The sequence below is a fragment of the Bacidia gigantensis genome, assembly GCF_019456465.1.
Source record: "Bacidia gigantensis strain McMullin 20006 chromosome Unknown contig_304, whole genome shotgun sequence".
Classification (NCBI taxonomy): domain Eukaryota; kingdom Fungi; phylum Ascomycota; class Lecanoromycetes; order Lecanorales; family Ramalinaceae; genus Bacidia; species Bacidia gigantensis.
In genome coordinates, this window is record NW_025408609.1 from 464,068 (window position 1) to 491,105 (window position 27,038).

Consider the following 27,038-nt stretch of genomic DNA (forward strand, 5'->3'; position numbering starts at 1 on the left):
ATGTTCCACGGCGTGGGACACATACACACCACGCTTGACAGGTTGTACATAGTACGATTTTCATCTAGACAAAAGTTCCCCGGACATTCTGTACAAGAACAACAGGCTACAACTGCAATAGACTCATCATACTGTGACCCATAATATGACCTTTTCTCGGTGTTCAAAGTGTAGGCCTCACATATCCAAGTTTATAATCAGAGGAAGGACTTCTGCGAAAAGATCCCCGGCCAAATGTCAATGCCTACAAGAAGCACAAAGTCTTAATCATAGAGAGAAGTTTGAGGCAATCACACACTGAACTCGACTCTTTTGTTGAGGACTTCATATCTCACTGGTACCACCAAGCCTCGCATTACTCTGCTCAACCCATTTGTGTTTCTTCATAGCCAGCTACATCTACTGAAGCAACAAGAGCACCCACTTACCTACTAATCATACCGTTACAAATCCATGTGCCACCCCCATTCAAAATATTGCCATGACCATCTTCCGTCTCTCCTGGAGCGTAAGCCCCCGCAAGCACACTCTCCTCATGCCGTTTATACCCCACAAACCTCTCCACCACTTTCTCACCCAAAACCTCCTTCACCGCCCCATCCCCTTCCAACGCCTCCACCGCCTCCTTCAAACTCCCCGGCGCCTTCTTCTCCACCCCCAACTCCTTCCTCCTCTCCTCCTCCGCAGGCGGCACACCCTGCACGGGCTTCATCTTAAGCTCCCTCCCCGCCTTCCACGCCTTCATCCCCGTCCCCAAAATCGCCGCGAGCGCTAAATACGGATTCGCCGTCGCATCCACAAACCTAAATTCCCAGTACGCATCGCGTATCTTGCGTACACTGCACATGCGGTTCTCAGTGTCCCAGCTCACCCACTCCCCGCCCGCGAAGTCCGCTCGAAGATAACTATCGTATCCTGGCATGGATATCGCGCAGATGCCTGGCACGCTGTCCAGCACCCCGGCTAAGAACCCATCATCCTTACTTTTCTCCCGCCCCTCGCCCTGCAGCGAAATATGCAAGTGCATCCCCACCCCGTGCGTCTTATCAAACGGTTTCGGATGCATCGTCGCCCTGAGCCCCTGCGCCACAGCCGCGCTTTTTATCGCTTCCGTCACATACACGATCGCGTCCGCCGCCTTCACCGGCGTCAACGGCTCCAGGTTGATCTCAAACAACCCGTCCACGAGCTCGCTGTGTGCCGTCCACACCGGAACTCCCGCCGCCTCCGTCCAGCGCACCGCATCCTCGAGCACTTTCCCGTACTTAGTGCGCAGCGAGGCCGTGGAGCAGTAACTCGTGACGTCCACGACGGGTCTCACCGGCGTCGAGCCTACGTGAAGATAGAACTCGATCTCCACACCCACCAGAAAATTGACTTTGCCGTCTTTCTCGGCGTCGCACTCAGCTTTGACGAGCAAACTCCGCGGATCAAAGCCCAGCCCCTCCTCCGTCCCCGTCGCCCCTTCGTCAATCGCACACATCACCCCCGCGTGCCCTGGCGCGTACGAGAGGACGTTGAGCGTGTCCCAGTCCGGCACGAGATGGTCCTTCTTGCCGGCGTGTACTTCGTGGAAGGAGCCGTCGATTAGGAAGGCAGAGGCCATGGGCGAGGCCACGGAGATGGTGCCGGTGCTGCTGGCGGAGTTGGTGGTGGACTTTGAATCGTTGGGAGCGGAGGGGGTGGAGGCCACGGCGAGGGCGCGGGCGCAGCGGACGGATACTAGGCGTGTGCGTACCGTGGCGCTGTAGTCGAGCCAGTGGAAGCGCAGGAATTCGATTGAGGGGTTGGTGGTTAGGAGGGCGTTGAGCTTGTCGATGGGGGTGGTGGGGGTGGAGGGGGAGGTGGTACTTTCTGCAGTGGTGGAGGGTTTGTCGGTCATGTTTTCGGTGCGTTTGGAGTGGTATTTGCTCGTGTTTGTGGGGGGTGCGTTGAGGGTGTTGAGATTATATTGGTCTGGGACGATATGGAACAGTGATACTTTGGCGTTCGTGAGATTACTGTCGTGAGCGATGCGATGAAGACGCTGTTCGAGTTTTCAATGTACTGGATGTTGGCATAGGACAAGAGTAGACTTGAGAATTGGCTGGCCAAGCTGGCTGTGGTGTGAAGAGCAGCGATGAAATTAGTGAAGGAACTTATCACAAAGGTTGGTGGCCAGTAGCCTGAACTCTCAGCGCACTAGAGTGGGCCCGCAGATGAACGGAGAGGTTGAGATGGAGATAAATGAGGGGTCCAGCTACTGAGGTCTCCAGATTATGAAGACTGCGGTGAATATGCACGCTGACGTCTACGGCAGAGTCATTGGTGGGGCAAATCGTCTTTGCGAGTCTTGGATAGATCGAGGAGCTAAAAGGGAATGTGCAACAGGGCGTGGCTGATGACGTCCTGGCGAAGGGTGGTACATGTACTTGGGCTTTTATTTACAACAATCTGTGGGTGCTTTGAGAGTGGGTGCAGTCACTCTGGATTACAATACTGGTTCCACTTTTAGGTACTCCCTTCCTCAGCTTCAGTGATAACATTCTGGTTCTGTACACTGCAATGGTTGTTGCAAGGTCAAGCATCTACACTGGTTGCCAACAGGGCAGGGAGCGTCTCCTTTCACAGCAACTTTCTTAAGATCTTGCCGCTGGGACTCTTTGGGATTGACTCGACGAAGGAGACGCCGCCGTCAAGATGCTTGTATCTCACCAACAGGGCTGCGATGTAGGCCTTTACGTCCTCCTCCGTGAGAGATTCCGTATTTCGAACAATGAGAGCTTTAGGTGCCTCAGAGTTGTCGTGCTGGACCCCAATGACTGCTGCGTCGGCAACTTGTGGATGGCAACGTAGGATACCCTCTAACTCGGCGGGCGAGACTTGCCAGCCTCTCACTGTGTCACTGTCAGTCGCACATCGAGATCGTCACGAAGCACGCTTGTTCACCTTTGATGAGGTCCTGCAGCAATCGTTAGCACGGAAAGAGGCGACAACGGAAGCCTTACTTGCCTTTTGCCTGTCAACGATGAAGATCTTGCCATATTTATCGACTGTGCCGACATCACCTGTCTTCAGCCAACCATCGATGAAAGAGTCTGCGCTTGCTTTGGCATTGCCAAGGTAACCGTTCATTAGGCGTGGTCCGCGCACACAGATCTCGCCTCTCTTGCCAGCCTCCTGAACAAAGATACCGCGACTGTTGATCAGCCTGAGAAGCAATCAGTGAATCGCACTGATATTGTCACTGAATGCCTTACTTAGCCTCGACATTTGGCAGAAGTTTCCCGACGCTACCAGAGTCATCGCGCTCCGGGAAGAAGTTCGATGTTGATATCCAGCCAGCCTCGGTCATGCCATAGACTTGTGCTATGCAAGCATTTGGAGCTAAGAGTCGATACATCTTCTTCATGATAGCACCATCCAATGGCGCACCTCCACACCAGACGAAGCGAACATTCTTCAAGTAAGCCTTTGGACTAGTCGAGGATACAAAGTTGACAATCATTGGAGGGACAACCATGATCTCGTTGATTTTGAATCTCTCAACAGCGTCGACGAATTGAGACATGGAGAATCTTGGCATTACATAGGTCGCATGCCCTTCGCGCAAAGGAGCTAGGTGTGAAAGGGGAGCAGCAAAGGTGTGGAACATCGGTAGAAACACCAACCTGCATGCATATCAGATCTTGTCATGCGATACTAGAGATCAACGGGGCGTAGTCTGGGACGATGTATCTGAAGGGAAGACTACCTTTTGATGTCATAAGGCTTTGGCACTGGGTCGTCAATGACACAATTCAATGCGACCCAAGCATGATGTGAGAGGACGGCAAGCTTAGGCATCCCAGTGGTCCCACTCGTCGTCACTAAGCACGCCGGTGTGCTCTTGGCGGTATGCAAGTCATCGAAGCGGATCCAGTCCTGCTCGCCAAACTTGAAAAGGTCTGTCCATGATCTGAAGCCTTTGGGAGTCTCGTCTTGCTCCGCAAAGGTCAGAATCTTTGAGGTTGAGATATGGCATATCTTTGCAACACTCTGGATGGCTGGCAGTAGATCCGGGGCTGTGATGATAAGATTGGGCTTCGAGGTCTCAAGAAGACTTGTGAGCTCTAATTCTTTATAACCGGGATTGGACCCAACAAAAATTGCACCTGCACCAATGACGGCCAAAAATATCAATGGATAGTATATCTGTCACCGTTCAGCCAAGTGATCAGAGAAGTCTTGCCTGGAGAGCACTAACGTCCTACATTCATCCAAGGAATTTTTGTTAGCGCAAGTCCAACAATGTAATGGTCCAAGGTTCCGTACATTGAACGAGTGCAGACAAACTACTGAGCCCCTGGTTATGCCGAGTTCGTGGAAACCCCTGATCATCGACCTGATAGCATTGCGAGCTTGACGATAAGTCAGATTTCGCTCCGGATCCAAAGCATCTATGTACAGCTATCGTCGCATTGATCAGCCACTGCGAAAATCCACCCCGGATGCTTGGCCCTCACCGGTCGGTCGGTATCATGAATATCTTCATTTCCAAAGATCCAAGTCAGAAGATCTGTGCTGGGCACATCGAGGTGCCTGTTTGGTTTGTAGTACATGTTGAATGCTACTAGCCCGGTTTACTGCCAGCTGCCCATCGCAGATAGAAAGTCCATGAACCAAATGAGTGTATTGGAAGTATCTTGGCCCAGGCCAAGAGTTTTTGACATTCACTTCAACTGGTCACAATCTCCGCAACTTTCCCAAGCGACTGTCCATCCTGACGTCCGGCGGTCTCCCTGGCGATCGTGATGCTGTGACTAGACGAGACAAGTCTGACGCTTCACGCTCGCTTATGACGGGTTCCTTGATGCATGACGGTGAGATCCGTTAGGTCGTCGAATTATGCATGTGAATGGCCGAAAGTTCGGCAGCCAAACACAGGATCCTGGCAGTTGAATTTTGAGCTGTCTTGTCAACAAGATGGAGTCTTTCGGTGGAGCTCGTTCAGCTTGGATGTTCCTGCTTGAATGACCCGAGACTAGGCACAGAAGACAGGCACCATCGGGCAGCAACAGGTGCAGTAATGGTTCGGCCCTTGGTTGGAGCGGTAAGAGGGGCCTAGATTCCGACCACGGGAACAACCCAATGGCCAATTCCCATGCCTTACTTCTGTCTGGGATCGGCGTTCGCCTTCTACATGCAGTTGTGTGATCGAAGGGACTTTCAGCATGTTTACAACAGGAAGTGGTCTGTGCTCACCGAACATCCCCGACTCTCCTGAAAAGCCCAATGCGGGCCTAGAGCAAGAGCCTAACCTCTTTTGCTCTAGGGAGGCTCCTCGGGGCTAGCCCTTAGTGCCGTATTGAAACCCATCTAGCGATTGTTTTGAAAACGTAAAGAGGCATCTTGGCGACTGAGACATTTTCTCCTCATTCTGCACGTCGCATGTACGCAGATCTTCGGATAGCTCTGAGATCTGGAAATGAATGGGAGTTTTCTCCTCTTATCGTGTTACGCAATCATTGACTCTTGAGGTAGGCTGCTTTCACGTGGCTGCATTCCGACCCTGCCAGTTGCTGGCAATCCTGCAGACCTGCAATGCAGCTCGGGCACGCTAAGGCAGCTGGTGAAGGGGCGATGCGTATTCACATGCACGAGTTAGCGTGATGAACTCACCGTGCATGCAATAGCGTGCAAGATTTCGTCGTAGGTTAACTCTCTTAGACGTTGTATTGTACCTCGTCGACGATCCTATCTTGACGTCGCTTTATTCCGCATGGTGTCACGATGGTTACAGATTTCACAAATGGTAATGACACTCAGACCTCAAATTCGAAGTCATCAAGCTCTTTCAAACCCACGCTCAAAGCTTCTGGCACCTTCCCTCGGAATGGACCAGATCCCTCGGCAAGGCCATGGAGTCATGACGAGTCAGGAATTACGTTCTCTGCCCAACGACGACTACCAAAACAGCCACTTCCGTCGCTCGAGTCGTCTTGCGAGAGGTACCTCGAGGCAGTGAAGCCGCTGCAGTTGACAGAGGAGCACAAAACGACTGTCGACACAGTGAAAGACTTCTTGAGCGGTGAAGGCTCAACACTACAGGCACAGCTTGGGACCTACAATGAGAATCATGTGAACTACTTTGAGCATTTCTGTCAGTCTGCCCGTGCTGAAATGGACGACTTAAGCCATATACATTGACTCACGTGCAAACAGGCTATGAGGCTTTCCTAGGGGATGATTCGCGTATGTAATGATCATCGACAACTGTTGTTGGGCACGACTAACAGCTTTGTCTTGGACGTAGCTGTCGTCCTAAATTCCAACGCCTTGTAATTGACCCCTCTCATGTTGGCCTAGTCAATAAGTGTGCTGATTTAATGATTCTCTAGCTGCTCGTTCATCAAAGACCCAACAGCATCTCGGAATGATCAAATCTCGAGGGCGGCATCTCTCGTGCGCTCAACTGTCACCTTCTCTCAAAAGATTCGAAATGACGAATTACCTCTCGATGAATTCCGTGGTGTACCACAATGCATGAATCAATACTGGTGGCTCTTTGGGGTGACAAGAATACCTGAAGACGACGGTGGAAGACTAAGAATGGACGTTGATGCTACACATATCATGGTCATGTGTCAAGGGCAGATTTATAGTCTTGAAGTGCTGGAGGAGTCTACAAATAAAATCATCAACCAGGCAGATCTCTGTAAAGCCCTGCAAGACATCGTAGATGACGCCAATGCAGTACCTGTCGACCTAGCTTCAAGAAGTTCGATAGGGGTCTTCACAACAGAGCACCAGAAAGTGTGGGCTCGTTGCAGGAAAGAGCTCATCCGTGCCGGGTTACAAAATGGTCGAAGTATTGGGCTCATAGACTCATCGCTCTTTGTCCTCTGTCTAGATGACAGCTCCCCTGAGACCGAAACCGACATCTGCCGTAACATGATCTGTGGTACGGACATCGTCAAGGGTAGCGTACAGGTCGGCACATGCCTCAATCGCTGGTATGACAAGCTGGCCATTATCGTTTGTCGCAATGGCGAAGCGGGCATGAACTTCGAACACACGTGTACTGATGGCTCTGTCGACATCGCCATGGCTTGTGAGATCTACAAAGGCTCTATCCTACACAACTCATCTACGCCTAAGAACAGTAGTACACCCGCTACATCGTCCACCCTTCCTATTACGAACGGCATGTCAAATGGCACCATCTCTTCCGTCCCAACGAAAATGCGCAAGCTCACATTTACTATTCCTGACGCCCTTATGAAAGACCTCCTTCTCGCGCAGGAACATCTTGCAACACGAATCTCTGCGCATCAACTCTCCACGCTTCATCATTCCATCTACGGCAGTCAATTCATCAAGTCGACCGCCAAAGTGTCCCCAGACGCTTTCTTCCAGCTTGTCCTTCAAGCTGCACATTACACTACATACGAAAAGGTGGTGTCGGGCTTTGAACCAGTACTCATGCGACAATACTTGCACGGTCGTACAGACGTCAGCCGGACGACAACACAAGAAGCCTTGGATTTCGCGAAAGCATACCATACAGCTCAAATGTCAGGTGGACAGGCGGTAAGCTTTGCGCATGTCATCACACTGCTGAAGAAAGCCGCAATCGCACACGCCGACTTAAGCAAACGCTGTGCAGCAGGGGTGTCACATCACCGACACCTCTACGTCTTACAACAACTATGGAAACGTCGGCGAGCGTTCATGGAGGTGAATCGCCTGAAAGACCCGACCACGGAAAAGCCTACGATCTTTGAGGATCCAGGTTGGAGCAAGCTGAACACAACGGTGCTGATGGGGAGCAATGTTGAGAACGACTGTCTGGCCTATGCTGGCTTTGGGCCTCCGAGTGCAGATGGGTTCACGGTGTGTTACTTCATTAGGAAGGATGAAATTGCGATGAGTGTCAACAGCCGCAACGGAGAGGCGGATAGGTTCATGAGGGCAATTGAGGGGGTACTGGTGGGGTTGAAGGACATGATGGAGGAGCAGTAAGCACGCGTGAAGAAGCTTGTGACATTCCTAGCAGGATGTTGTCAGTGGGCTTTGAACCCCTTTCGGCTTGTCATAGCAGTCCGATAAATTTAACGCTTTTGCTGTGACCTCTCTCCTATGAGTCCGCTGATTTCTAGCCTCGTGTCATCCAACCCGGGGATAATATTGACAACTTTGATCGCTCAATCCAGCCCTCTTACTCACTCTACAGCATTTGCTCCTTGCGCTTTATGAGCTGAATTCCATTCCGCAGAGAAATGTTTATCGTCGCTTGTCCACACGACATCAAGGATGTCGCTCGGCGTCCCCGGCGCTGCCTCTTGGTATCTCACCTCAAACCTCTCGTCGGCTTTCCCAACAATTTCCTTCCACTCCCTAAGCGTGCGCTCTCGTGCGCCAAAAAATGTGAGCATTACGAGGTCCATAGATCTGTCGATCGATGCGAAATATTAGCAACTGTTGTACACACAAAGAATAGGGTCACCCCACCGTCGATACTTCTCCTTATAAGCCGGCAGCTCATCTCTCGGTTCAGGAATCACTGCATCCTGAATCAGAATATGCGCGCCCTTTTTCAATCCTACGCGTCACGTATCAGCCCATCCTCTCCATCATCAACCCCAACTGCCAATGGAAGAAGAAATACACCTACCGGGTATCTGCGCCTTCAGCAACCTGACACAACTCTCATCCGGATAATTGTGAAAAATGTACCGAAAATAATAAACATCCTTCCCCTTCGCATCCTGCTCCCCAAAGAAATCATGCTCTACATACTCCACTCTCCTCCCCACCCCCGCCTCCCCCTCCCCTTCCCCAAGCTTCGGCCTCCCCTCAATCACATGCCCAAGATCCTGCACCGTAAATCGCAGATGCCCAAACCGCCGCGCGAGATCCAGGCTCACGTCACCCCAGCCCCCACCTACATCGACGACGGTGCTGACGGAGTCCCAATCGAAAGATTTGGCGAGCGTACCAATGGGCGAGCGGTCGGCGAAACCGGACATGGCGCCTGCGAAACGGCGGCCTCGCGAGGGGTGGTGGGAGAGCTCGGCGTAGAGGGATAGCGGGGTGTTATGGCCGATTGAAAAACCCTAAGATCATGAACTCCGAACTACTGTACAACATGGATAGATTTTCGAAATTTGGTACCAAATTGGGAAGGGCGGGGTTGGGGGGGGGGTTAAGTACGCACCGACTCATGGGCCTCCTTCGCACCATTGTACTTCACCAGTGCATCTACCGTCTGGACCCAAGTATTAGCAGGATTTGGAAGGCTTAGCCAAAGCGACCAGAGATATGGCTCACCCTCGCGCTCCCCGGAAACAGCTCCTCAGTCATTATCCCCACAATATCCGCCATGGTCCCCTCCTCCTTCAAAATCCTGCTGGCGGCCGTATGCGCCACCCTGCCCTCGCGTTCCTGGAAAACATGATTCGTCATCGCATGCCTCACCACCCTTCTCAAATCGATCTCATTGAGCCCGCTTTTCTCTGATAGTTCGACGTATGTTGCGGACCCGTCCAGTGGGATTAGTGAGGCGATTTTGTAGTGGTAGACTGCTTGCAGACTTAGTACGTCGTTGGGGGACACGACCTGGATGTTGTTTGGTTAGTGAGGAAGGAGAGAGGGAGTTGAAGGGGAAGGGGAGAGGGGAGGGGGGAGGGGGGAGGGGAGGGAGAAGCACGCTAAGTCCCATCAACATCTCCGTGGGCCCTTTCATTAAATTGTGGAGTTCCTGCGTTGCGGCGATGACGGCGTCTTGGGCGGCGATGATCTCGGTTTCGGACGCTGGAATGGGGATTTTCGAGGGAAAGGATGGCTCGAATGATAAGGGTGGGAGGTTGTGGGTTATTAGGTATTCGTCGACGATGGAGGTGTTGGTGGCGATTTGGGAGGCGAGCGTCGAGATGCGGGAAGGTGTGGGAGACATTGTGGTGGGTGGTCGACAGGCTATTTTTTGAGATATGAAATGTAAAGAGGAGAGGGGTAGATGATCAATAAGAATGATGAAGAGTCGAGAAATTGTAAGTGCGATCTCAATTGAATTTTCGGATATGCGCGTCTCGGCTTTGTTCGGGGGTTTTGGGTACCTGCATGATGCTTGTTGGGCGGACAATGGGTGCGATACATGCTGTTTGATCATTGAAAACTTGTTCATGGCTTCTGATGCCTGGTTGAACCATGGTTGAATGCATCATACAGCGTGAAAGAGTGAGTAGTGACTTGATTCCGCAGGTGGCCAGCCAGTCCTCTTGGTCTGAGCCGAAGATGGTGCTGAATATTAGGGAAATTCCCCCTTTCTGATCATAGCTTGCTTGTAGATGCTGCAATAAATAGGGAGGGTGAAGGTAGACAATGCTTGAAGGCTGCGGCCTAGCCAGGTTTTGCTGACATCCACGTCTTCTCAGTCAACATCCCATAAATCGAGGGCATTGGTAGACACTTCTAGGCTTGTAATTTGATGCCATTTCCAGGTCTTCTTACGCGTCTTGCATGCGGGTAGCAATGGTAATGATGTTCCATCCACAGAGAATTGCTCCTTAATTCTTGTGTGAATGCAGGTACCTGTAGAAGGGTTTCTTGACGAGCAATGCTCCCGGTGCATCATGACGGAGTATTGGGCACCGTCTTCGCCGCTTCGAAAGCCGTATAAGATGTCTTTAAAGTTCTCGGGCAGGAGGCAAGGGCAGATTGCAGATTGGCTTCAGGGGACAGACTGAACAATGCTATTTTGAGCCATGCAGTAAGACCATCAAGCAAAGCAATTAGGCTAGCCATTCAGCTTTTCGCGTGGTCGAAGGTCCAAACAAAGCTTCGGGAGCAACTGTAGATAGACAAGGCGACGATACTGCCTCCCCACAGCTCGTTGATCACAAGCATCAGCTTTCTGCCCGAGGAGAAGATTAGTGCAGTCCGTTGCACGCTGCTCTATCGATTCTTCTAGATCACCCTTTCCCATTATCGCCGGGTCTTTTGCTCGCGAATCTTTCGCCGAGGTCTCTCATACTCTTTTTCTTCCTCATCGCTCTATCTGAGCCGTCCACGCTGAAGCTGTCACTTTGGCACCGAAGCAGGATGCGTTTTTAGTCCTGCTCTAGCAGCAAGAACAATGAGAGGGGCCTCCAGAAATCAGCGGCACTTGTTTCCTGGTGACGATTAGATGTTCTGCATAGAACAAAATGGCCCGCAAGGAGCAGTCGCTGCGTAGCAGAGCTGGAGAGGGCTGTTTGCTTGCGCTGAGAGAGGACATGACTGATGCTGTCCTCGCTCATGATCGTTTCCATTTGCTTGCGATTCTCTGAGAAGGCTTCTGTACTTTGATTTAGCTTTGAAGCTGACATTGAGGGCCATTCTCACTTGGTTGTAGACTAAATGAAGAGGAACCCTTGCGGCACGGAAACGGGGAGCTTCAGAAGGCTCGCTACAGCTGCAGGAACCCAGTGATACTTGCTGTTTGGTCATTGAAGTCACTCTCATGTCTCTTGATGGCTGATTGAGCTTTGTTTGGATCCTTCGGTGGGCGTAAAAGGACCGTAGGTGGCTCTATTGCGCAAACAGACAGCCCTCTTACTTCGAGCTGGGGAATATGCAGGTTGTGAAGATAGGATCAGTCTCTTTCCCCATGGACTCTTGAAGTGTCTAGGCCTTCTCAATCGACGACATTGCCCACATGTGAGTATTTTACCCTTTTCATCAAGTGAATAGCTATGATAACATGACTCTGGAGTACCTGCAGCATGGATGCGACGCATTGTAAGTCTGTATATGACTCCAAATCTGCGGCTTCGAAACGTCGAATGAGACGCATCCTAATTTCCACATGAGGAGAGGGGAGACTAGATGTGTTGATCGATTTGGCAAGAGCCAGGCAGACTTGGGGGAAACCAAACGACAGTCAACTCCTGAGATGCAGTCAAGTTGTTCTCCTGTCTTCATTCTATTTCCAAATCAGAGAAAGGTAAGCTTGACAACGACTTTCTAGATAATTACCCCTGATCAAGGAATATCATGATAAGAGCATGAGAGTCACTATACCCACTGACATCGATTTCTATCCCTGCTTCTCACCACAAGGTGGTGCAAGATGCTCTTAAAATAAATAATGTTGCGTGCCTGTGCCCCTTACATATCTACCTCTGAAGGAAAGTCGACAGCCGTGTAGTCGTTAAGAACATGTAGATCGTTCGTTTGACAGTGAAGCCATATGGTAAACCGTACTTTTGGCTTTGTAAAGCCTAAAGAAAACTCTCACTGGCTTTGAAAAGAGATGGAGCGGCGAATGTCCCTGCTACTTGGATAACCAAAGCTGGCATTGCAAAGCTAAATCATGGAATAGATTTATTGAACTAAGCAATCAATATGCTCTTGAGTCTTTCTATATCTTGAGATGGAGCACTGAAGCTAAGGATAGACAAAAAACGCGTCGATACTGACCTTTCCTCAGCCCAATAATACCAGGTGCCAGTTTCCTGTTATACTAGATCATTGTGCATGAGGCGTAAACGTAGATAGAGAGATCTTCAATACTGACGCTCCTAAAGAGTGCTGACAACGAATGCTGCTGGTCCTTGCTGCGCCCCGGTGCAAAAGGAACTCGATGCGGCACGATCGGGCGTGATTCCCTTTTGCATCTCTGTTCTTGAAAAAAGAAAGGATGATCGCTGGGCACTTGCGGCTACAACGAGCCTTCCGAAGCATTCAGGTTTGGTGCCGTTACCGCCCGTGAAGTTCTGATAGATCGATATTAAACGTAATAAGAGATATCAGTGGTCTTGCGAAGCAAGACTCAAGATCCTAATCAAGTCTAGGGAGATAGACAAACCTGTCTAAGTAGCAAACCTGGCTTAGATATTTTCGAGAAAGGAAATGGGAGGATATCTTTCCTGTCTCTTCGAATGCAAATTATTAGCTTCACCACTGCCACGAATGAAGGGGGTCTTGTATGCGGACTGCAGCCTCACGCCAAAGACATGGAAGCGAACAATCAACGAAGTAGAGCCACTCCCTTAGATAGCCAGCTGAGCTTCAGGCTTGGTATCATGCAAGCTACCCTCTCTAAGCAGTTTGAAGATCGGCGAAGATAGCATGCACTATCAGCTCCAGAGCCATAATACATCACTCGAGCCCTCTCAATCGATCGTAAGTGAATGGGGTAAATGATAAACTCGCGCATAATAGCTACCATGCCATGATATGCGACTTCAAGATTACTTTGACTGCCCAAAGGGCAATCGCATTGCAATCACAGTCCGCTTCTCGCTCCAGGTGGGCAGACCCATCGGCTCCGCTATGTAGCATAGGTTCACCTTGGGAGTCTGTCTTTATGTTCCTGCGGCCAGGATGAGGCATCCAAAGCGTCCCCGTTCTACAACACCATCGCCCAAGGAGTAGTGGCAGCTTCAAAGCTGACGGTTCAGAAGCAGCGATGATAGCGCAAATTGCCGTTCAAGACTTGCACGACGTCACCACGAGCGTAAAATTCTACAACGACGGTAAGGTGTCAACTTCATCACTCAATGGAGACGATGGAGATACCAATCCCATCCGGTCATTTCCGCTTTGCAGTCAGCTTGCCAGCGATCAACCATGTCGTCGGCGCTCTTGATTGCTTACGACTATGCGCGAGAAGACAAGAGAGGGAACCGTCAACGAGGTCTAGTCATTCAATTGATGACTACCTGACAAATAAAGAGAAAACTATGCAAGCAGAGGACTTTTCTGACCAGGCCACCACCCACCCCACATCCCTCCCCCTCCCCACCCCCCTCGTCATTCCTTCCGATCACTACCTAAGAACCTAAGAAAGGACTATCATTCAAGTGCACAAAAGAAACACCCCCCCCTCCTCCCCCTTCCTAGTCCTCCCTCCCTCCTACTCCGACTCTGACGTGGATATATCCACGAAAGTTGAGGAGCCGGCGGCGGGGACTTTTGCTGGCTCTTGTTTTCCTGAGGAGGAGGAGGAGGCGGCGGGGGGGCTGTCGCTGGGTAGCGGGAAGGGGCACTCAGTTGCTGGTATAGGTCTGAGAAACTGTTAGTCGTAGCCTAAGATTAGGATCTCAGACATGAGAAAGGGCAACGTACAAGCCTGCCGATCTTGCTGTTCTCGTGTCAAGGGCTTTCTCCACCCTTTTTGGGTAGGAATGCCCTCCTCCGTGCCCGCACTTGAGGTCATGGTAAGGTCTGTTGACAAGGGTAAGCTGCTTTGCACATTGCAAAGTCATTTCTTGGGCTTCAACTCACTGTCTAGCGGCGCAGTCATGCCCGTTGACTCTGTCATTTCAACACCTTTGGTGAACTTCTTGCCCTCCTTGCGTCCTGAGGGGCCCATTGTAAAATGTGGCAAGGTTTCTGAAGAAGTTGGTGTAACACGCGAGAATAGTCTCAGCTTCGGGCAAAAGTTCAGAGACGTGAAGGTATTGCTGCCTTGCAATGCAAGTATGATTCTGTGATGTGGGATTGTGAATGCAGTATGATTCTGTGATGTGGGAATGTGAGTGCAGTATGATTCTGTGATGTGGGATTGTGAGTGCAGTATGAAGATGTGATAGAGAGAAAGCTATGCAAAGAAATTCAAGTCTGAAAAGGCTTCTGAGTTCTTGAGGAAAGAGAAAGGGACGGGGGACCAAGGTGCTTAAATGCACAAGGCTGGCAAGCGCAGCGACAGGGCTCAGGATGCATTGTCCGTTTTGGGAACTGTGCTACCTCACCGTGACCCGATGACAACCGACCTCACGGGAAAATGGAGTCAAATCAGAGCCCAAATCTGCCTTTGCCAAGATACAATCTGAGACGATCGAAGATCAGGCGGCACATCGAGGGTAATACTTCCCATTTTTCCTTATCACCTTCGGCTACAGGGTGGCAAAAGACTCGGTTGTTCACGGAATGTTGTACTACACGTGCTCAAAGACATCGACGATACAAGTGAATAGTGTCAGCGTGACTTTGTCAAGTGCTTGTCAGGTGAGACAGTGTTTGACTGTAGTGTGGGCCACGTGCTTCTTCTAGAATGAGGCTCGAGGTAAATATAGTGAAGCAAATTGGTTGGGGGAGATTGCGTTCACTTATCTGAGGTTAGTCTCCCGAATGATTGTGGCAAAGCCTCAGTCGGGCTCCACGTAGCACAAGGTCCGGCAAGCCCCCAAGTAAGATTTCAGCCCATTGTGCCCCCCAGAAAGGCTCACTACCGTACATGAGGGGTGCCTGTAGTTTCAGCAGCTTATCCTGATATTCGCACTGCCAACGTACAAGCTAAGGCTTTCTTGTACGGACCACTATTGAATACATCACCGCATTGCTGTACGCATAGACATGACGAGAAAGAAACGACCGCAAGCTAAGATTCAAAGAGATCGTCAGAATCTCACCGACATAAATCTAAAGGAATTCACGTACCAGAACACGCCTATCAACTTTCAAGTCGCCATGCCAATCAATGGGCATAAGCCTGGGAGAAAAAAGCGCGAAAAGCTGAAGTTCCAGAAGGGTGAGTCGGTGTCTGGAAATCTGTCTATGCAACATCTCTGACATATAAGCAGGACAGAGAGACATGGCCATCAAAGCAGCCGGCTCTCACCAAACAGGCCAAAGCCTTCAAGGCGGGGGGCCTACAAGTTTGAAGGAAGGCTATGAAAACCCCGGGAAATTCAAAGCGCGATATCCCTTGGGTAGTCGGGCTGTCGGAGCCTGGCGTCGTGAGGAAGGAAGACATCTAAAAATGAGAGACGACGCAATCGACGAGGCCATAGCGAAGGGAATCTTCCCTGATATGAATTTTATGCTTCCAATTCAACACGAACAACTGCCGGACAACCTGGGATTACACTTGCCCGAGACATACATTGAACGCCAAGTCAGGATTGAACGTTTGACTTATGTGCTTTCGGTGATGATGAAGCATATTGCCTTGACGAGCGGTCTCCAGGACCTGGCACCAATCCTCATTGACGCGGTCCACTCTATTAATATGAGGATTAAGCGGTAGGTTTGATGAGACGGATATACTCGTGCAGGGTATTGCACGTGTAGGTCTTAGCTTAATACAAATCAAGCTTCTACATGCACTTATCTTGCCTACCTTCTCTACCATTTCTGTCTGCATTGCATGCCTGCGTTCTGTTTGGATTGGCTCGTAAATTACTCGTCTTCTATTAAATTTATGGGCATTGTTGACATCCCTGGAAGCCTTTGTGATCGGAAGGCATTACTAATAATGTCTTTGGAGCTTTTGCTGAGCTTCCACAACATGAACGAACCATGTCCGACGGCCACAATCCCAAGACTTCACGTCAGGATATGACTGCAACTTCGCGACCATGGGCCATGAGAGAGCCACTGAGCATCCTCAAGTTGTCATTGATGTCTCCAGAAGGGCACGATGCCATATTGGCGACCAAAAGCATATGATTCTTGCCGAATCCAAGGCAATCAATTTAGAATAAGGCGAGCAGAAGGCCGAGCATCTTTTCAGATAGACTCGGTAGCGTACGGCACTGTGTATGTAGACCAGGAAGGAACCAAAGGCGTGTCGAGTACTTTGCAAGACAGACGCTCTCTAGAGCTGTCTGGTATATGGTACCCAAGGACCAAGAAGGATGCCAAAAAACCACGCCTATGCGGTAAGAATCACCTGATAAAGCAACCCGATGCTGAGCATCTTTAGTAGTGAGAACGTTCCCAACAGTGAGTATAGTAGCGCATGGCTAGCTGCGCAGTCACTTCTTTGCTGATCTCAAGCCTGTATTTTGGCAATGTCCCTGCAAATTCTTCACCTCTTTTGGGTTGTAGTGATTTGAAAGCCGCTTTGCAATCTTGTTGCGTTGCTACGTTCTGGCCTGAGAAAGCGCCTTGCAAACGTATTGCAGAGCGGCATGTCTGCGCGTTAATTTCTCTGTATCTTCTAGAACTCGAAATAGCTGAGAAAACGACCTAGCAAAATGTTGGACAGCCTACTAGCTACATGGCTCTTTCCCTATTGTTTAACTATCAGTTGCGAGCTACTTTGGCTGGAAGAAACGTCATTCGAATCTGCTTGTTGCGCGATTCTTTTCCCATAGGATTCACCACGGGTTTGACGGGGTTTCATGCTGAGAGCGCATTCTGGCACACCGCATGAGTGCGATAGCAGCATATAAGTGCTGAATGTATCAATATGGAATCATTGTTGCGAGACTGTTCTCGGACAACAACGATGTTGATATGCGAGATTGCATACTTCCAGATCAGTGATACGTAGTTGCCTAGAGGATCAGCAATTCGAGACCCGCGCCTTGCGGGATTCCGAAATATCTGTTGAAGCCTTCGAAATGAAGCATGTAAGAGACAGCTGACATAGGTACAGCCTGCAACTCTCTAAATCGATCAATGATCTGAATTTGGGACACAATGATCGATCAGGCTTGACATGACGTTGTCGGAGGGTTTGATCTAGTGCTGCAGAGTTCTGGATGGCGCCCGCGGAACCACCGGATATGGATCAACTAGGCCGATTTTGAAAAGCGACATGCAACCTCATCCCATCAATATACATTTCATCTCATCATTGTATGTGAACTGAGCTATCGTGGCCACTTTGGTCTCATCTCTGGCAATTTACCCCACCAAACCCTTGCTGCACAAGACTTTTTCCATTGCCCACCTGTCTGCATTGATTGTGAGTCAAGTGAAGCCAAGTTCTGCTCGCGACCCACGCAAGAAATCCGCAGATCGAAAGTTCCTCCCTTTACTTTTCACAGTACCCATCTCCCATGCCTATCAATATTGAAAAGCCTGTTACCCAGCCGCAGCACCTTCTCTTCTGCAATCGATGATGCCGTTTCTCAATCGCTGCCGACGCAAAACTACGGCGGACGAAACGTCATAATGCAAATAATTCAGCACAACCTTGGCAAAGATTGGCGATAGTTAGGATTTCAAGTGAAAGCACCAACCACAACGTGATGGACGGTGTATAGACAGGTCAAAAAATATCCAAAAGACACTCAAGGTATATCAAGTGATGGAGCAGCCAAAAGATGCAAAGGGGCTGTAGGGGCGAGGGGTGAAAAATGGTTTTCTCTCTGAAGACCTTCCGTCCGATGCCAGGATTTGAACAGGGCCGGTCTCGAGCCTTGCACGCATACAGTTCCCTTCCGTTTCGGTGATCCCCCCCAGAGCTGCAGTGGGAGTGGGCCGTTTACAAGGTTGTGGAACCGGTGAATTGCACAATTACGAGAATGGGACTTGGGCTTCATAACCGCTGAACTACCACTGCCGCCAAGGAAGGGTGATCAGTCCCCCTCAGTCGTCCAGTGACAGACGCATAGCAACAGTTTGATTATTGCATTATATATACCTTTGTTGCATCGCTATCTCAATCTATGTGACTCCTTTTTTTGATGGGTCATTGACTTTGAGAAGACATTGCGACGTATACTTGCACTCTTCGTCATCATCAACGCCAGGAGACGAGGTTTTCAACTCTTAGATAGCTACGGTATCTTTTGTTTGGCAGACGATGAAAAATTAAGATAGAGCCTATTGTTTGTCTGCCTCACCAAAGATTCATGCACGATGAACGCCTTGCTTCTAGGATTTTACCTTTTTGGGATCTTTATTTCTGAAGATTGACCTGACCAAAGACTTCATCCGCAGTGTCGGTAGGACAATGCTCACGAACGAAATTGACGTTCCATACGCGTCGAGAAATGGCCTGAAATGTACCCAACAGCCCTCCAGCACCACTTCGCTGAGCCCTGCGACAGGACCTGGAGCAAAGACATTTTACAAATTTTCCTGTGTGTCGGATCTTCACCCGAGGGGAAGTGGGTATTCGTCCAACGCTGAATCTTTTTTTCGTCATGCTCTGCAAAATATGACGAGCGAGGTGAAGGAGTCTCAAACCTCAAGCAAGACCATGATACATGCAGGCTGTATGCATCTCCATCGTTGATCCAGTCCGGGTCGGGGGTGGTTGTAGCCTAGATCATCGGGCGAGATGTCTCCGTTTGCACCACAACCATTGTTCAAGCAATTTGATTCAAGGGGAGAGACATGATCAAAGGCTCTAGTAGAACTTCAATCAAATTGTTATCAAAGTCTAGTAGATATGTGACACACGCGTGTCAAGCTGTGCTGATGGCGCCGCTCGTGACCGAGCGAAATATCGCAAGGAAAAAGAAAAAAAAATTGACAAAAAGAATGTTGAGACTCGAACCCCCGCACCCACTCTGACACCTGATATGGTTGAGTAGCTGACGCTAGACAGAGCCGCCCACAAGCTACGTCAGAGATACGACAGGAATTCAAGATAGAATGGACTTAGTCTTGGCATTACCATTGAGCCAACGTGCCTTTCTACAAATTCTTTTCTATGAAATGTGAACATGATATTACCCATTATATTCTTTCCCCTTATGCGGATTCAATTTTGTGCGACAATCTCTTCTGACGCCATCACTACTTCAGAAAGACATTACAGCGAATTCTGAAGCCTCAATTTCTCATGTGCACAATCTTCAGTTGCTGAAAGGACTACGACACATTTCATCTGTGATTCTACGGATCTTCAGTGTGGCGGGTCTATCGATTATAAGCAGCCTTTGGTGTTTGGAGCAGGCAAACAATGGGAATCATTATCTAAAGTTCCGTGACGGACGCCCTGTGCAAAGCTGTGCTTTCAGTCTCCTGCTCCTGGTTTCCTGCATATCGATCTATCAATTCAGACTATGAGCCCTAGCGACGTGCAACAGTTCGATCATGTTAATGCTATGATTGCCATTTCCAAGTGGTTGAGAAAGCATCTTGGCAACCCCAGGGCAAACTAGGCGTACCTCACGCTCCAGGCTTGTGACACCTACGACAGGCCGAGTTTTTATTTAGGTCGTTGTCTATAAATGTGTTCGAAGATCTTGAGGAACAATGGCGCGAGACAGAAGGATTAATTTCAAGAAAGAATTGCATTATTCCCACTTAGGGGTCCGCGCAGCTCACCTTGAGCTACACCATTCTATTTCAGATTTCAGGGCTTAGATCACTCTCACCTACCTACTCCATGCTGCAATACTCGTCCTCCTATGCAGTAAATTGGCACTCTTTCTGACCGGTGGCGTTGAGAATGATGCTTCCAATAGAAGCCGGAAGGTCGATTTTGACCTTGTGATACTTCTTGGTGGGATGTCACTCCTACCCATACTATTTCCAGCTCCCTGCACCCTACTTCTGCGGTATGCACCCGCATCGCATCTGATTTCCTAAAAATCTCCAATGGGACTTCTTCTCGCGCTTCGGGACTCCACCATCGCATGTCGTCAGAGGTCTCAACATGCCTGAGGTTCAAATTCACGATAAGTACCGATCCAATCTGTAGCCACTGGGGCTATCAGCACATGGGATTTCAGAGCTAAGCCGCTGTGGCTAACATCACAAATCATACTTTGGTATGAGCGTCAAGAACACCTGGCGGAAGGGTTTCAGAGATTGTGTTACTCCACCATAGCTGCCGCCACAGATAACGGCTCGCACCGGATAAAAACAGGATTTCGAGTCAATGGGTCATACATGCTATGAGATAAGACATGAGGATACAAGCTCTATAGCCACTGGTATGAAAAGCCATGTTAAAACTGCCAGAGGCGTCAGACCCTAGGTGAAGGCATAATACTATTTTTCGATTTGCGTGAGCGTCGCGTGATTCCATTTGAGAGATTGCGACAAGCGGAAAAGTGAATTACTGAGAAGGTTTGCGAGCGTAGCACTGCCTTGATTGAGACTAGTCCAGCTCGTGAGCATTCACATTGTTGAGTGGCGAAATGCGGGGTTTGATGTAGTACGAAGCTCATTTTCCCTCCAAATGTTTCCTTCCTTCTACACCCACCTCTCAAAATCCCTTCCCCTTCAGTAGACTCGCCTTTTCTGCTCGACTTCTAGTTCTATGCCCAATTATCTGTCCAGCTCTTCACATATCTGCTTTCCACTACATTCGTCTGTTACGATCTCTTCTCCAAATCGATCAATGTTCTTCGAGTCATAATTCCAGGCTACTTGCAAACATGGGTACCAAAAAGCACCGAAGATCGCGAAGACATGATCTGAATGAAGACCGTTTGGCAAAGTTGAATGCAGAGAACGCAAGTCTAGATCTGGCCAAACGAGCTAATCATCGAATGGGAAAGAGCATGAGAGACAAGCTCAAGAAAGAAAAAGGTGGGGTTGACCATCACTCTAGCTCTCCAAGTTCTCTCTCATACCTGCGCAGCTCTACTTATCGAACAGATAAAGACACAACAGAGCCATATCACAGGCTCAAGCCTTGAGGGTTCGAAAATGGCAAGTGAGCCATCTATATACGTCGATATGCTCGGTGAGCGTAGGCGTTTCAAGGCTGGCACAAGGGGTGGTCAAGCATGGCAACAAGAAATGTCAAAGCACCGCAAGCTACGCGACGTCGAGATGGAGAAGTTGATTGCTCAGGGCATCAACCCCAATCCTTTCAATTTGAAACCTGTTCAACACGAACCCCTTCCAGATATTCCCGAGGCTGAATTCCGAGACACCAACGATCAAACGATGTTCGCTGAGGTAAGTCCCAAAGACCATTGAACCTGCAAGCGGTAGAATGCTGTTACTAATAAGCAGCAGCCTCCGCTACCGCCGTTCAAAAGCCCTCTGCTTCCAAAATTGTTCAAGGATCGACTAAAGCAGTGCATGATAGCGCAGGAGGCTCTTGCAATTGCTCTCCAACATACAACATGCCACGACCGCTCCTCTCCGCGCCGTGCCCCCCTGCTCCTGTTCTCACATGGCTCAAGCGTATTCAGCACGTCAAGATCGCTCGTCCAAACCACCCAGTCATCACCAAACTCGGCGACATCATTGCATCCTACAATTCTTGAATCTCCTCCTTCTCGATACTCTCGGCACATCGCTGAGCTCTGATCGACTACATTCACGCCTGGTCGTGCCTCTGATTTCAATATCTTTACATGATAGAGGGAGAGAAAGAATATCTGCGAAATTCTCTTCAAGGTCGGTGGGCTGGGATGCATCAGCATCTTCGGAAAAGATGGGTGTGGGGATGACTTTCTGTCGGCAACTTGCCAGGATGTACTTGCAAACTTCGTGCGCTCATGCAGATAGTTGACAATGAATTGCTATTCTGCGAACACTCGACCTCGTCTATCTTTTATGTATTTTTTGTTCTTGCTCTATCTCTTGCAAATATGCAATCTCAGCGTCGCTTCCTCACCGTCCCAAACGCGTCGTCTCCTGCACGCATCGCGTGACCTGCGTCCATTGTACACGCTACTTGTCGATGACAATACGCTTGTCAATCTTGAAGAGCAATGCCAGACCAATGTCGACTCTTGAGAGAGAGATTCAGCGTTCTGGTCGTTAAACGAATAAAACAATCCTTTCGAAATCGCGTCGATTGCGTTTGGGACACAGTTATATCGCTCGATACCTCTCCATACTTGAAGAGGCTATCATGTCAGGCCAAATTGTATGTGCGACTACAGACGAGCAGCTGCTTGAATGTTGTGGCTTTAATTCTTGAACCATTTCAATTCTGGGCAGCATCTACGGTAAACAGAGAGTACCAGAGAGTACGGTATGGAAGCTCCACCCTGATGTCAGACACAGACATCGAAGGACATAATGTATGAGCGGCCATGATAGCTTCAGCAATTGTGTTCGCCGACACCGACAGGTCAGCGATGGAAACCTCAAACACCTCATCCCTACCTTCGTGACTATACTTAATCCTCCAGTACAGTATCTCTTTCCCAGAACAGTAGACCCCAGGAGCCTCAACGGACTCGTATCTGCTCAAGCCTTTCGAGCCACAGGACATTGGGGAAACGCCTGTCGACAACTGCTCTAGTATGGCTCATAGATCAAGATGCTCCTACGCCATATTTGATTCACGGATCGCCCGATCAATTTTGCAGGATCTCATATGCGTTCCAGCTCATTTTGATGACCTCAATCAACGTCACTATACGGGGGAGGCGGGGGAGGCGAGGAGAGAGGGGGAAGGGATGGGTAACAAGGGGACCATTGATATCATAGGCGATGGCAGGGAGTCTGGAAAGATGTTCGCGAGGAATTGAAGCCGCTGGATGTTGTACGGGACGGCTGTAAATGGAGGATCCATTACCCATCATAGCCAGATTCGAGAGTCATGGTCGTTGAAATGGAGCTGCATCACATATGACGAAGTATGGCAGGAGGTCGCTGCATAATTCGAACCAGTGATGCAGGGGCAAGGTATGTCTGGAAGGCGCCGTCGGAACCTTCGGCCGTCGATCATTAGACTAAAATTTGACGACATGATAAAGATACAACCTGGTTGCATCAAGCATTCATCAATATTTTGATGCAATTTTCAATTGTTACTGTTGAGGGTGATTCCGAAAGCTCAAGTGCATCTCTGGCGGATTTTCCCACCTAATTTGTATGGCGCGAGACGCCGGTGTGTCACGGTGAGTGTCGTTGCTTGACTCCCGAGCTTGCACAGTCGGTGAAAATTCTGCGAAAGCAGGGATTGAGGTAACAACGGCTCATCTACGTCTTCATGCACTTGTTACATTTGATCCTGCAAAGATTTAAAGACTTCCAGCGATGATAGCTGCTCTCTTCACCCATTCGAAGACCGCCAGTGCCAAAATTATACGGCTGACGAAGCCTGAATTATGCATCTACTCAGAATTTCCTTGGCGAATCTTGGCGCTCCTTTCATGGTCAAGATGTAAAACAAAAGCCTACACCCTGCGCCTGCTATGAAGACACGCAGAAGGGCAGACAAAGCTATTGAAGTAACAAAATTCAAAAAGAAGAAGAGATAGTCGATGCGGACCATACGGTCATCGAACTCCGCTCCCACCAGGACCATCCGATAGTTCGTCTTAGAGACAAGTACGACATGGTCGAGCACGGGGCGTGTCTAGGTATCGCGGATTGGAGATCTTCAGTCACATCAACAAGACTAAGGGCCCTTATTTCATTATATATTCCCTTTCCTTTATGGATTGTTGTGACTTATGCCGCGAACTTTACCTCATGCGCGTGGTGTTGAACTGTTCATTATTTGGCGCAATGTTAAGCAACGGTCATCTACGATGTGTTTGCGAGCTCATCATTTCACGTTCCTATTAAATGTCATCCAATCGCAATAATTTGCTGCTCACTTAATGCTGAATTCGAAGTGATTCTATGTGCGATCGATCTTGAAATTCTAGCTATGATATTCTTCTCTCATCTTGCCTTCAGAACTTGACCATGAATTCCTAATTATCCAATTCACACTTAGTCATCGTTGTACATATTCTCTCAGTTGCTTCGCTTGCCATTCCACCCTTCTTTCTCAAATCACACCCTCGTCGATGTGAGGATTTGTGTAAGCTTCAGTGATGAACATGAGACACTTGCTTTGCACGCCTTCCAATTGGGATGTCTGATGATGGACGTCAGACTGGCTAGAACTTTGTGTGAAGCCGCTCTGGTGAAGGTGTCTGAGACAAAGTTCTTCATCTGCCGAAATATGCAGTCTAAAAATCGCCATCACTGGGGGCAAAAAGTCAAGTGTGAACTTCACGTGAGGTATACACAGCATTCGAGCCGTGAACACTGGTTATTCAATCTATTGAGTGGCTAAAGTACTACTGGCGTGAATCGTTCCTCGAATGAATACACCGACACGCCTTTTTCACTCTAATTCCGGTGACAAAGTCACACGGAATGTCTTTGAAATAGTCACGCAGGATGTCTCGGAGGACGTCACCTGGAACATTACACATTCTACGGCTTTCTATGGTACAGCGGTGATTTGCAATGGAGCCACGGGTATAAATACCCCCTCCCACCCCCCAACTTCTTTCTTTTTCCTTTCATACATCTGTCTTTGACTTTCTAAGTCTAAATATATATATACCTATCTTGATCGAAACTTTGGGTACCGGCAAACCAAGCTGATCTTCCCTTCCTACTTACGGCTTCTCTAAGCTCGTAACAGTCTCCAAGGCTGATGGTCACCGGGACTGCCTCCTGTATAACAGTTCCCAGTGGGTGCTCGAAATGCGTACGTTTGACCGAGCAGAATGTCAAGCAAATAGTCATCAACCAAAGGGTCGAGATGCTAGCAAAGGTCAAGAAGACACGGCCGGAGTCAAAAAAGCGGAGGCGATTCAATGGACGACGATACAAGTCTTCTCCTAATAGTCCATCTTCAATAACGATCTAAGAGATGTGCAGGGGAACAGGCATGCGACGACATCGCAGCTGCTCCTCGCCCCGGGGGAAGCGATCTAAGTGGGGACAAAGCTAGTCGACTCGATTATCTCCCAGAGGATTACGGCGCAGCGCTCCTTGCCCGTTCTTTTCCATACAAATCAAAGATCATAGCTTCGCTAGCCCAGGATCAAAGGCGACACGACGAGACGAAGTAACAGCCCGTCCAACACCACGTTTTCTCACTTCGCTTGTGTCATGGCCTTACTTCCACTGCTCATATGGTACACGATTCGCTTCCGGGATGGACGGTCGATTATGACCTCAGCTTTGGCTTGAAAAATGAGAAAGCAACATGAAGCGCCCACAGAAGGGGCGTGAAGCATGAGATGCGACTGACGACTTCATCCTGGCTAAGCTCAGGCATATTCTAAATATATATATACATTTTGCGAGAGCAGTCAAGCCTTGGCGAAGAAAGCAGCAGACGAAACCAAAAAGAAGATTACGCGACCATCGCCTAGAAAGAAGAAAACATTGCAGCGTCAAGCACGTAAGCTCAGTACCGAACCGTTCCTTACTCTGACTCTCCTAGAGGAATATTAGAGAGGGAACCCTATGAGAAGTACGCCGCCAGGTCGCAGTTCTCGGGCGCCAGCCTGAGAGGCGACCAGTCAAGCAGAGCTAGACCATTGACTATTTACTTGACCCAGTCGAGTACGGCCTCCGTTTCCCCGTCCACTCGAAAGCATGGAAGGCGATGCAAAAGGACAACATCGTTTGGCGAGACGGGCGAGGAAAGTAGAGGGAAGCTTTGGCGGAATTGGACGTAAATCCGAACACCAATTTTCCGGAACGTCCGTCCTCGGAAGCGAATGACTTGTCTGACGCCGACGATAGAGGCCACGGGTACGAAACAGGCTTAGCTGCTCAGATGAGCCTGAGGATGTACAGAAATTTATCATCCCTTCCCAGTCAGCTCGACCAATTTTCATAAGACGCAATGCCACGACTCGTGACAACTGCTCTCAAAGCTCTCGGTATTCACCCGTCCTATCTCAGGTTCGTACGAGAGCTCAAATTGCCTACAAACAGGATAGAGACGACATTTCAGAAGATGAAGAAGCACGAACGCCAACAGGCTCTCCAAGTCGAAGCGAACAAGCTCCCTTGGGAACCTTGAAAGAGGTATCAGAACCGAGATCTGTCAACAGAAGCTCCTCACATATCATCAAAGGCTCGAGAACTAGCAATGCTCTACTACAGTCTGAAGACCACAAACTCCTTCAAACGTTCAACGCTGGTACTCGAAGGTGTGGTCTATAACACTCTAACAATAGCGCTGTACGCCTTCGATAGCATTATGCTGAATACTGGGTACACAATCTTGGAGCGACGTCAAGGGGAGTTTATTTTAGAGCGTATCATCACATCATTACCAGCATCTCGGGGTTTTTGGGCTAAAATTTCTAAAAAACAGAGGAATAAGCACGGACTTGGAGCCAGCAGCGACGATCACAGCGCTTCTGATGAGGAAGGGCAGAGGTACGGGCTGACTTACCCTAAAGCCCTGCAAGACTTCACCATCAATTCTTCCATATCGATACTGTCGCAACTTCTGGATCTGTATGGTTGGTGAGAAATCTATTTAGAACGATGGAAGTTGCAGGAGAGATATCACGAATGTAAACAGAGGTCAACGTGGAGCTTCGAAGGTCTAGTTCATAGCCACTGGAGATGATTGACAGCTTCGTAACGTGGTTAAACCCAATCTCATCCGCTCCCTACTTTGTTACCTTTTGCCATCCCTAAGAATCCAGGGGACGTTTCCTCACCGCCTCTCT

General features: G+C 49.3%; 7 protein-coding genes across 7 annotated transcripts; 3 read left to right on the plus strand and 4 right to left on the minus strand.

The window, feature by feature from the left end:
• Positions 1-424: 424 nt before the first annotated feature.
• KY384_008775 (uncharacterized protein) lies at positions 425-1,882 on the minus strand (the record flags this gene model as incomplete). The annotated part of the gene is made up of 1 exon (XM_044817262.1): positions 425-1,882. One exon carries the CDS (start codon positions 1,880-1,882, stop codon positions 425-427), a length of 1,458 nt encoding a protein of 485 aa, XP_044665857.1.
• A 722-nt stretch (positions 1,883-2,604) lies between these two features.
• KY384_008776 (uncharacterized protein) lies at positions 2,605-4,580 on the minus strand (the record flags this gene model as incomplete). The annotated part of the gene is made up of 5 exons (XM_044817263.1): positions 2,605-2,876; positions 2,988-3,190; positions 3,240-3,650; positions 3,734-4,173; positions 4,485-4,580. 5 exons carry the CDS (start codon positions 4,578-4,580, stop codon positions 2,605-2,607), a joined length of 1,422 nt encoding a protein of 473 aa, XP_044665858.1.
• A 1,171-nt stretch (positions 4,581-5,751) lies between these two features.
• KY384_008777 (uncharacterized protein) lies at positions 5,752-7,983 on the plus strand (the record flags this gene model as incomplete). Its single annotated transcript, XM_044817264.1, has 4 exons — positions 5,752-6,121; positions 6,184-6,213; positions 6,275-6,299; positions 6,360-7,983. 4 exons carry the CDS (start codon positions 5,752-5,754, stop codon positions 7,981-7,983), a joined length of 2,049 nt encoding a protein of 682 aa, XP_044665859.1.
• A 200-nt stretch (positions 7,984-8,183) lies between these two features.
• Positions 8,184-9,916, minus strand: KY384_008778 (uncharacterized protein; the record flags this gene model as incomplete). The annotated part of the gene is made up of 6 exons (XM_044817265.1): positions 8,184-8,412; positions 8,473-8,563; positions 8,636-9,077; positions 9,179-9,229; positions 9,292-9,579; positions 9,740-9,916. 6 exons carry the CDS (start codon positions 9,914-9,916, stop codon positions 8,184-8,186), a joined length of 1,278 nt encoding a protein of 425 aa, XP_044665860.1.
• A 3,942-nt stretch (positions 9,917-13,858) lies between these two features.
• Positions 13,859-14,317, minus strand: KY384_008779 (uncharacterized protein; the record flags this gene model as incomplete). Its single annotated transcript, XM_044817266.1, has 3 exons — positions 13,859-14,009; positions 14,071-14,086; positions 14,230-14,317. 3 exons carry the CDS (start codon positions 14,315-14,317, stop codon positions 13,859-13,861), a joined length of 255 nt encoding a protein of 84 aa, XP_044665861.1.
• Positions 14,318-15,300: 983 nt separating this feature from the next.
• On the plus strand, positions 15,301-15,973 carry KY384_008780 (uncharacterized protein; the record flags this gene model as incomplete). The annotated part of the gene is made up of 2 exons (XM_044817267.1): positions 15,301-15,475; positions 15,528-15,973. 2 exons carry the CDS (start codon positions 15,301-15,303, stop codon positions 15,971-15,973), a joined length of 621 nt encoding a protein of 206 aa, XP_044665862.1.
• A 5,044-nt stretch (positions 15,974-21,017) lies between these two features.
• KY384_008781 (uncharacterized protein) lies at positions 21,018-21,567 on the plus strand (the record flags this gene model as incomplete). Its single annotated transcript, XM_044817268.1, has 2 exons — positions 21,018-21,171; positions 21,224-21,567. 2 exons carry the CDS (start codon positions 21,018-21,020, stop codon positions 21,565-21,567), a joined length of 498 nt encoding a protein of 165 aa, XP_044665863.1.
• Positions 21,568-27,038: the final 5,471 nt, after the last annotated feature.